The 10388-nt window shown below is 38.6% G+C and overlaps 1 protein-coding gene across 4 annotated transcripts; it reads left to right on the top strand.

Moving 5' to 3' along the window:
- The first annotated feature begins 872 nt into the window (after positions 1–872).
- On the top strand, positions 873–9885 carry LOC147342585 (tripartite motif-containing protein 64-like). Of its 4 annotated transcripts, XM_086383155.1 has the most exons (8): positions 875–1065; positions 2709–2765; positions 3809–4223; positions 4720–4815; positions 5408–5638; positions 6674–6696; positions 8082–8179; positions 9200–9885. In XM_086383155.1, the coding sequence occupies exons 3-8, from the start codon at positions 3813–3815 to the stop codon at positions 9691–9693; spliced, it is 1353 nt and encodes a 450-aa protein (XP_086239281.1). In that variant the 5' UTR covers positions 875–1065; positions 2709–2765; positions 3809–3812; the 3' UTR covers positions 9694–9885. The 4 variants fall into 4 exon arrangements, with proteins under 4 accessions (XP_086239283.1, XP_086239280.1, XP_086239281.1 ...); XM_086383154.1 differs by lacking the exon at positions 2709–2765 and having other exon boundaries at positions 874–1065; XM_086383157.1 differs by lacking the exons at positions 2709–2765; positions 8082–8179; positions 9200–9885 and adding an exon at positions 7815–7933 and having other exon boundaries at positions 873–1065.
- Positions 9886–10388: the final 503 nt, after the last annotated feature.

Below are 10388 nucleotides of genomic sequence, written 5' to 3'. Positions count from 1 at the left end.
ATGACAATACACATCTTTGCCATACTCCTTTCCCAAACTGGAACTAGTCTATTTTTCCATATCCGGTTCTAGCTGTTCCTTCTTGACCCACATCCAGGTTTCTCAGGAGACAGGTAAGGTAGTCTGGTACTCCAATCTTCTAAGAATTTTCCACAATTCGTTGTGATCCACACAGTCAAAACTTTAGTGTAGTCAATGAAGCAGAAGTATATGTTTTTCTGTAACTCCTTTGATTCCTCCATGATCAAAGGATTGTTGATCATGGAGGAATCAAAGGATTGCTGGCAATTGGATCTCTGGTTCCTCTGCCTTTGTGAAATCCAGCTGCACATCTGGAGGTGTTGTAGTTCTTCATAGAATGGGTCAACTTCAGCTTTTTTGGCCTCAGTGGTTGGGACATAGACTTGGATTTGTGGCATGCTGAATGGTTTGCCTTGGAAATGAATGATATCATTCTATCCTTTTTAAGATTGCACCCATGTACTGCATTTCAGACTATTTTATGGATGATGAGGTCTACTCCATTTCTTCTAAGGGATTCTTGCCCAAAGTAATAGATATAATTGTCATCTGGAATTAGAACTATAATATAGTTCATTAAATGGAGATATTAAATTCATGTTTGGAAGTTTATTACTGTCCAAACAACAACTTCATGGATTACAACTGTAAACTCAAGATATGACTTTTTAGCAGAGATTGCAGTGTAGCAATTGAATTAAGTAGATTTCAAAGGTTTGACTTCAATCATTAGCAAATAAAAATGCTTTCAACTTTGCAAAAATCTCATCATGTTCACCTATACTTTTTCATAGGGCTGATAATCATATCACTTGGAGGAAATGGGTGTGGTCTTCAGAGAATATATAAAACATTCCCTGAAGATGCAATTGCATTCTTCTCCAGCATCCAGAGCTGTCCAGATTCGAGTCTGTTGCACTGAGGAGAATTTTTAAAGTTCCTGCCAGAAGGAGGTGAGCACCTAAGTGCTGACCTGAATTGAATAGCTACTTACCAAACAGGAATGAAATTTCATCAACTACATTTCATCAAGTGCACCCAAAGGTGAGTTCTTATCAAGGTACAATGAAATTTTGCTATGCTCATTTAAAAATGAAATTTTAATGGTAATTGCCGACAGAAATGTAATTTTTTTCTATCAGTACTATCTATATGTGAACACTGCATCAAGCATTTATTCCCTGTTGAATTTGTAGATAAGTAACTTCTTTTACCCACACTATGTCAAGTAGCTTCCTTATAAAATGTGGGTAAAAATAGAAAATTAGTAAATGTTGTTGAGAAAATTGAAATAGTTAATTCATATAAAAAGAGTTAATCTAATACCTAGAAATATTTATAAAAAAATAAACAAAACAACAGGCTTCTCCTGTTGTTGTTGAGTGGCTAAGTCATGTCCGACTCCTTGGGACACCATGAACCAGCCCACCAGGCTCCCCTGTCATGGGATTTCCCAGGCAAGAATACTGCAGTGGATTGCCACCTCCTTCTTTAGTGGATCTTTGTGACCAAGGGATCAAACCTCCATCTCCTGCATAGGCAAGCAGATTTTTTTAATCACAGAACCACTTGGGAAGCCCATTATGTTCTCCTATTATTTTAAAAGTATCATGATCATTGATGTCATTAGTATAAAAGTTATTTTCTTAAATAATTCTTGGCCAGTTTCTAACCCATTCTACACATGGTTTCTTTATACTTTCTCCCTGTTCATCAGCTATCTCCTCAATTGATGCACGTTTCAGTCAAAGGCTTTAGGTTCTATACTGTTGAAAATTGTGGTCATCTATCAGAATTCCATAAATCTCTTATTAACAACTTTTACAAGAAATAGATCTGTACACTATGGCTTTACTGTCAAGCTGTTTTGGAAAGGCATCTTAAAGTTGATGTTATACTCATTCAATTAGCAAAAGTTTTTCTTTCTGTCTCTTTTCATGACCAGACCTGAAATCTGAGCCTTGGAAAGATGTAGCCTCTTCTATTCGATTTCTCATAGACAGGGAAGAAAACAGGCATCATATATTTAAAGCAAATGTTTAGTCACAATGTATGATAACTGAAAGTATATATTCATGCTCACTTTGTCTTATCCAAATACTTTCCATTTACCTACTTACCTGCATAGGTATTGTCCAAGAAAACAAGTAGTTTTAGCTTTTAAAATCGACATCGAATTTTAAAATAACTTAATAAAGCAACTTTAATATATTAATATCTGTAATGTTAAGCTATTTAATCATCATTATTTCATGACCTTATGTTACTAGAGGTTCTTAAGTCTTAAAAGAGTTTTCTAGAGACCCAAGTACTTGTTAAACACACAGTACTCCTAAAATGTTCAACATAATGTATATATTTCATATCCTTCACACAGATGAACATGAGTTAAATGGGTGAATTAATCAGAAAACTTCCTTGAAATGGTCACATTTGCTATCATTTTAGAACCCTCACTTTGCAGTGCATAAGTGAAAAGTGTTCAGGATAGATCTAATCAGCCAGTAAGGACTCCAAAGGTGTGAAGTGGACAGACAGTGAAGTCTCAGAGAACAAAGAACCTGATGCTGCTTCCATTAACCAAATGTTTGGAATTTCCAGGGTAGAGAGGAAATCTTTGTGTATATTCAAACTTATTTCTTTGCTTTTAGTAAACAACTGATTCTTTTTACTAATTATTGTTATAGTGGGAACACTCACCAGTTGAAAATATGACATGCTCTGGTGATCTGAACTGACTCCAGGTAAAACTGTTTTCCTGAACTAGCAATGACAAGGTTTTTTTTTTTTTTTTTTTTGCTTTTTGCTTTGAAAGGAGTAGTTTTGTTATTTAAGTCATAAGGAAACACTGACCTATTTACATATTTAGCACATCAAAGTCAAAGCCAACATTGATTACATTAAGTTTACATTATTCATAAACATTTTTATTTGTCTTTAGAAAAGCACATATGTCACATCAAAGGCAGAAGGAGTAGGGAACATTAGCACAGAGACAAAGTGAGTGCTAGTGTGGGTTCCAAGCAGGAAGAGATGGAGAGAGAGAGACAGACTGAGGTTATATATGTTCTTTTGAACCAGTCAGCTGACCAAATTAACTCTGGAGTCATCCTAACATTTACACTTATGTTTACTTTAAACAAAAACAGTTGCTAGTGACTCTCTTATCTAATTTCATCCCTTTTTTTATAGCACAAACCCAACCAGTCTGTAGTCACCATTTCTACATTTCTATTGTGATGGTGCTTAGTCACTCAGTCATGTCCAACTCGACTGTAGCCCACCAGGCTCCTAGGTCTATGGGATTTCCAAGACAAGAGTGCTGGGGTGGATTTCCATTTCCTTCTCCAGGGGATCTTCCTGACCCAGGGCTTGAACCCATGTCTCCTATGTCTCCTGCACTCCTGGCAGATTCTTTACCCACTGAGCCATCAGGGAAGTCCAGGTGGTGATAGTGGTAAAGAACCCACCTGCAATGCAGGACGTGTAAGAGACATGGGTTCAATCCCTGGGAAGGAAAGATCTCCTGCAGAAAGACCAGACAACCCACTCTGGTTTTCTTGCTTGGAGAATCCCATGGATAGAGGACCCCAGGGGGCTCCAGCCCATAGGTTATCAGAGTTGACCATGACTAAGTGACTCAGCACACAGGTTTATACTGGGGGTAAGCAAATGTGGAAATGAGATAGAGCTCAAAACAGGACTGTGCCAAAGGCTTTATTTTCCCTGATCACAGCATAAGAATAGCTTTTTCTCTTACCCTTTCTTATTTGTCTCTAATTTTCAGAAACATGGATTCAGACACACTGCAAGTCTTCCAGAGTGAACTCACCTGCTCCATCTGCATGAACTGCTTCCTAGACCCCATCACCATAGACTGTGGGCACAGCTTCTGCCGTCCCTGTCTGAGCCTTTGCTGGGAAGAAGGCCAGTCTCCAAGGAGCTGCCCTGAGTGCAGGGGAATAGAAGAGAGGCCTGATTTCCAAACCAATATTGTACTCAAGAGTCTGGCCTCCCTTGCCAGACAGGCCAGAGCTGACCACGACCACAGCTCTGAGGAGCAGATCTGTGTGACACACCAGGAAGCCAAAGGCCTCTTCTGTGAGGCTGACCAGACCCTGCTCTGTGGGCCCTGCTCTGAATGCCCCGAGCATGCAGCTCACAGCCACAGTCCGATACACAAGGCTGCTGAGGAATCCCGGGTAGGTGATGCCTCTAGAGCAGTTCAGGATCTAGAGACTCCTAAGTCAGAGAGGAAGACGAGGATGCTGTGATGGTGATGGGGGTGGAGATAGTGGAGGTGGGATTTCTGAATGTGGATCCTCACATATAATGTGTCCTCTCAGTGTTGTTGCCCAATTGTCCACACGTGTGGAAATGCAGCATCCCGGGGCGGGTGGAACCAGGGACACAGGCTTCTGATGGGAGCTTGAGGCTTTCTTAATCAAACTATATAAATGTGTAAGTCTTAATTTATTAGGGTATGGATTTTGTTATCTGTAAGGTTTTCCCTGTTCTCTACTATACATTTCTGTCACTGTCACATTCAAGTGTTAGATTCAGATTAATGTGGGAAAATCTGACTGCAGCATTCTAACTTAAGGTCTGTGTAACCAACAACTACCTTTGCTCGTGAATAAGGGGATGAAATTTATGGTGTCATCTTCCATGTCACTAAATCCCATGAGTATCTTGCAGGAAAAATTTTTGAAAAGAATGAGCTCTTTATGGAAAATGAGAGAAGAAATGCAACTCATTCTGAATCAGGAAGCTAAAAAAACTCGGTCATTTAAGGTAAGAATAAAAAGGTTACTATTTATTTATATAGATATTGACATAATTCCAGCTGTTTGATCCATTTAAGTTCCATTGGTCTCTTCCCTGGAAAAGGTGTGGTTTCAAATGACCTATCAGTGATCACAATTGAAACAGGCCAATACATGCTAGTTCAAGGATGCTAGTACAAGGGAAAACCACAGCATGAAAATTGTTCCTAGGCCAAATTTTGAAGATTTGAATACAACCTTTCAAAAATGAAGTATAAGACACATTTCACTAAGTGTGACTAGTGAAGTAGAAGAGATGAATAGAGTAGTAGTATGTAGAGGCAAGATTCATGTCAGAGAGGAAATAATGGATAGAGTAAGAACCTTAGAGAATCCTCCTAGGGAGAGAGCTTGGGACTCCTCAGATGGCTTGATTCAAGCAAAGAAAGATACTAGGAACTCAGAGAATGCATGGACAGGAAGGACCAGCAGATACAGGACCTTTGATGTGTGAGGCAGAAAGTTTGCCTAGAGCTTTCTTGATGACATCAAATAAATATTATTTGAGTTTTGTTTTGAATGCGAGCATAAGCAATGCTTTGAATCCACTATCCCCTCAGAAATATGTGACCCTAAGGAAGGTGATGATTAAATTTGAATATCAGAGGAGGCATCCATTGCTCCAGGAGGAGAAGAAACTGCATCTGGAGGCCCTGAAGAAAGAAGCCAAGGAGATTTGTCTACAACTCAAGGAGAGTGTGTTCAGAATGACTCAGTACATAGAAAGACTGAGAGAAATGTACAGAGAGCTGACCGAGATGTGCCACAAGCCTGACACAGAGCTGCTCCAGGTGAGAAAGGAGGGTCAGTCCTCAGAGAGAAAAACACTCTTCTAGATGAGCTGCTGTGACACTGAAATGTTCCCTGAATATACTGTTACTTTCAGCTAAGAAAGGTTTTTCCTTGACCCCCATTGTTGTATTTGTCTAATCCCCTATTTTTGGAGAAGGCAATGGCAACCCACTCCAGTACTCTTGGCTGTGAAGTCCCATGGACAGAGAAGCTTGGTAGGCTGCAGTCCATGGGATCGCGAAGAGTCGGACACGACTGAGCGACTTCACTTTCACTTTCATGCATTGGAGAAGGAAATGGCAACCCACTCCATTGTTCTTGCCTGGAGAATCCCAGGGATAGGGAAGCCTGGTGGGCTGCCATCTATGGGTTCGCACAGAGTCAGACATGACTGAAGCGACTTAGCAGCAGCAGCAGCATTCCCCTATTTTATCATATCCTGGTAACTTTTAGAAGATTTTTTGCCCATTTCCTAGCTAAAATAGGACTTTTTTTTTTTTTTAGTGTTATCAGGGGTACTATCCGGATAAGTTTCCAAAGTCAGCAAAATTCTATGATCAGGAGAATGTTAACTTTCATGGAGTAAATCTAAATATGTGTTCCTCTAAACCCTTGTCACTCCCTGCTATCCCAAATTTTCTGGAGATACTGAGCTTTCGCTTTTTGTCTCAGCAAGATTGTTAGAACTAGTCATCAATTTCCATACACTCTATAATTCATTTTATATGGCTCCCTGTTTTGGTTTATTGCTTTCATAGATGGTGACCTCTGTCCTTGGGAATAGCGCTGGGCAATGAGTGACATAGAAATCCTAGATGTTGCTACATCATTATGTACTCTTCATGGCTCCCTCCCTTCCTCAGTGTGCCCTGATGAAGCCCATCATATTTTATTTTAAGCTCTGTTATGATGCCTTCTGACTGTTCCTTAGAAGAGGATTAGCAAAACAGTATCTTATTGAATAAAGAATAGAGAAGAAGATGCAAAAAGAGAAGTCTCATGATTAACATGATCTTTTTTTTTTCTCTTTGCAGGCCATGGGAAATGTATTGGAAATGTGAGTATACACTAATGATTTTTTTATTTCTGGAAAAGTTGTTCTCTTTTTGATAAAATGGATACACAGTCATTCCTTAGTAGCATGGGAGATTGTTTTCAGGTCGTCCCTGATATCTAAATTCCAGGATGCAGGATGCCTTATACAAAATGCCTTAGTGTTTGCAGTTAACTTACAAGCATGCTCCCTTACACTTTGTCATCTCTAGACTACTTGTAACAGCAAACATACACAAGGTAAATTGAATATTATTCAAAAAGTTCCCTGGTATGTGGAATTTTCAAGTTTTACTTTCTGGAAATTTTTTCTCCAAATTTTTCATCCAAAACCAGGAGTAAGGATGGAGGAATAGATAGACTGGGAATTTGGGATTGACATGTACACACTGCTATATTTAAAATTATATATAAGATAGTAGGTCCAACAAGGACTTCCCATAAAATACATAAATGTTTAAATAAATAAGTACATAAGTAGGCAACCCAGAACTTACAAATTGAATCCACATGTGAATCCATGGGTGTAGAACCTTCATATGTGGATTATCAATATCATCTTTTTGGCTATTTTCTATTTTATTTCAAAAGAATTTCAAGGCCTTCTGATCCTTGGTCTCAGAAGTTTCCTTTTCATTTGGCTGAAATCAAATGTAACTGAAAACATTCTGACATGCTGGACTTGGTTTTACCCACTCATCCCATCCTCTCCAACCTCACCACAATAAAACTTTGGAAGGAATTTGCCAAGATATGACAGAGGAAACACCTATGCTAGTGAGTTGGAAGCTGAAAAAGGCCTGAAAGAAGCAAATTCCCTAAGCATGAGAAAAGGAACTGTGCTTTTGTTCAGAGGAGTAGCAGTGACTCAGCCTGTTCCATCATTGTAAGCTCCCTTGTAGGCAGGACCTCAGAGGGAGTGGCTTTCTGCTGCACACTAAGTTAGACTTTCAGAACAAGGTAACCAGGTTGGAATTGGAATCCCTTTCTGGTCTGACAAAAGCAAACAGGTCTCAATCAACGAACTCTTCCTTGTAGACACTGAATGCATTCTTGATGACTACTTGCTAACTGCAATCTCAAAGGTTTAGTCTGAATTTTTTCTCTCTGTAAAATGCCCAGGATCTTTGCATTATCTGAGATGGAATAGAAGAAGGGAATGAGGTTCAATGAATGGAAAACTGGACTAATATTTGAGAACAATGGGGAAGTTGAAATTTGATATAATTTATATTTAGTGAACAATATGGTAATGTTTTTATATTCCCAGCTGTGTAGAATATATTGTATATGTAACTAACAAAATGTCCTGGGTTAAAAGCTGCTTTTATACAATGGTCATGTGATTAGACTTTGGCCTCGAAATGTATTGGATGTCATTTGTTTCAGGACCTACTTGGCACAGATGCAGACGCCTCAGCCAGTGAACCCAGAGCTCACTTGTTGGCCTGTTGCTGGAATCCTAGACACTCTGAACAACTTCAGAGGTAAGGGTCAGCCCTGTGGTGATCAGGACTATGCTTCACTAGAGCTTCCTAGGAAGGAGCCTTCTTTTATTATTTTATTTTTTCTGAAATGACGGTAGTACTTAACTTCCCAAAGTGGTAACATCTTTTCTGCCTGAGTAGTCAGATTACAAAATTCAAAGATGAACTTTGCCACCTGTAGTTTACTGAAAATACAAAGCCAGATGCATACATTAAGTTACAACTGACATAAGTGAAGCAGTAGTAGAACAACCAGGACACTCATGTTGTTATAAAGAGAATATTTAGCTTCGTGAGTAGCCATCAACATTGTGTTTATTCAGGTTATTTCACTCTTGAAAGGTTAATTGTGGCATTTCCGGTTTTTAACATGTTCTGCATTTCATATGCATTTGTTATATATTGTGCAGAGAATATTTATTATTCCTAAAATAAGGACTAATTGACAAAACAGATTAAAATTGGCTTATGCCGAATAACTGTAATGCTCTTAGATCAATCTCAGGACAACTGAAAGGCAAGGGATATGTGCACATGGTTAGCCAGAACATCCTTTCAGAAGCTTCAAAACTATTGATTTATTGATTTCTTTCAAATGTTTGGACCTTTGAGAATGTAATAGGTAGAGAATACACCCCAATAAATTTTCACTAGATAGCAAAGTGCCATCTATCTATCAAATAATATTAAAGACAACACAAGAAAAGTTTTCTAAACAAAAGATAAAACGTATTTTAGGTAAGCCCTGAAATAAACTGTCAAGAGATTGACATTAGAGACTTCACACAGTTTATGATGTATCTTTTTTTTCCTTCTGTTTCTATATGATTTGAGGCATTCTATATGCTGTAGAGATAGTGATAACTCTTGTTCTTCATCGTAGAGCCAGTCTGAACTCCCTTTGCTTTGTTTTGTGTTTCCTTGGAGGAGGAAAAATGAAAAAAGGCAGAGGGAGAGAGCCTCTGCCTCTCAGAGACACAGAAATCCCATTTGCTAACCCAGTTTTTTCTCTTTCTACAGTGGATAATGTTCTGACTCAGACAACCATTCACCATCTGAGCCTTGATGATGCAAGTGTGATGTCAGGAGATGACCCCCAGGGCATGTCCAGACAGCTCGATGGTGGGGAGAGCTTTGTGGCCTGGGGAGCTCAGGCTTTCACCTCCGGGAGGCATTACTGGGAGCTGGATGTGACACACTTCTCCAACTGGATTCTGGGGGTCAGTAAAGATATCTTGACAAGTGATACTATTATCCATATTAATTATGAAGAAGCATTTCTTCTATTTTCTGAAAAGGTGAATGACCAGTATAGTCTCTTCACCAACTCCCCACCCTTAGTTCAGTTTGTAAAAAGGCCTCTGGGTAAGATTGGAGTTTTTCTGGATTATGACAATGGAGCTGTGAGCTTCTATGATGTTTCCAGAGGATCCCTCATACACAGTTTCCTTCCTTCCTCCATCTCCTCCCCTCTGAAGCCTTTCCTTTGCCTTAGGTCTCCAAGAATTTTCTAATTCTCTGACCATATTTTTTAAATTCTTCCCTGAGGATGTTGCTATCTTAAGCCTCATGCAAGGTCACAGAACAATACCTGACTGTGTCTGAGCACACTGCAATTTAATGAAACATAATGATTGTATGTTTATAAAATGGCTTAAACATGTTGAATGTATAAATTTGTTAATAAAGTTTAACACAAAAATTTATTATGGAGTATGTCATAGAATAAAATCGATTGCTTTCCTTTCTTAAAAGATGATTTTAGTAAAATAAAAGTTACATTTCATAAAGATTAGCCTATTTAAAGTATATAACCCAGTTACTTTTTTAATATACAAAAATTCATGGAACCAGAGCTATGTAATTCCAGGACATATCCATCACCCCAGAAAGAAATCAATGCCCATCAACGTATATTCCCCATTGCCCCTCCCCCTTCTGATGTCACCTTCAGTCTAGTCTTATTCCTCATGGATTTTTTTTCTTAGTATGTATATATATATTATTGAAGTATAGTTGACTTGCAGTCTTTCGGGTGCATAGCAACATGATTCAGTTATACATATATACAAATATTGTTTTTCAGGCTAGTTTCATTATAGATTATTATAAGGCATTGATTACAATGTCTCTGTGCTGTACACTAAGCCTTTGTTGGTTGTTGGATATCTATATTTTAAATTAGAAATCTAGAATTCTATTCATATTG

Source organism: Bos grunniens, chromosome 29 (assembly GCF_055505025.1).
Source record: "Bos grunniens cultivar Pamir isolate PY7600 chromosome 29, Bosgru_T2T1.0, whole genome shotgun sequence".
Taxonomy (NCBI): Eukaryota; Metazoa; Chordata; class Mammalia; order Artiodactyla; family Bovidae; genus Bos; species Bos grunniens.
The sequence above is the reverse complement of the archived record's forward strand: the minus strand, read 5'-3'. Positions and strand labels throughout refer to the sequence as shown.

Bases quoted from the DNA above. Each gene is read 5' to 3' on its own strand.
- LOC147342585 (XM_086383154.1), top strand. From the start codon at position 1,025: ATGAAATTTCATCAACTACATTTCATCAAGTGCACCCAAAG. The intron at 1,066-3,808 runs GTGAGTTCTTAT...TCTAATTTTCAG, and splicing joins TTCATCAAGTGCACCCAAAG to AAACATGGATTCAGACACAC. The intron at 4,816-5,407 runs GTAAGAATAAAA...CTATCCCCTCAG, and splicing joins AAAAAACTCGGTCATTTAAG to AAATATGTGACCCTAAGGAA.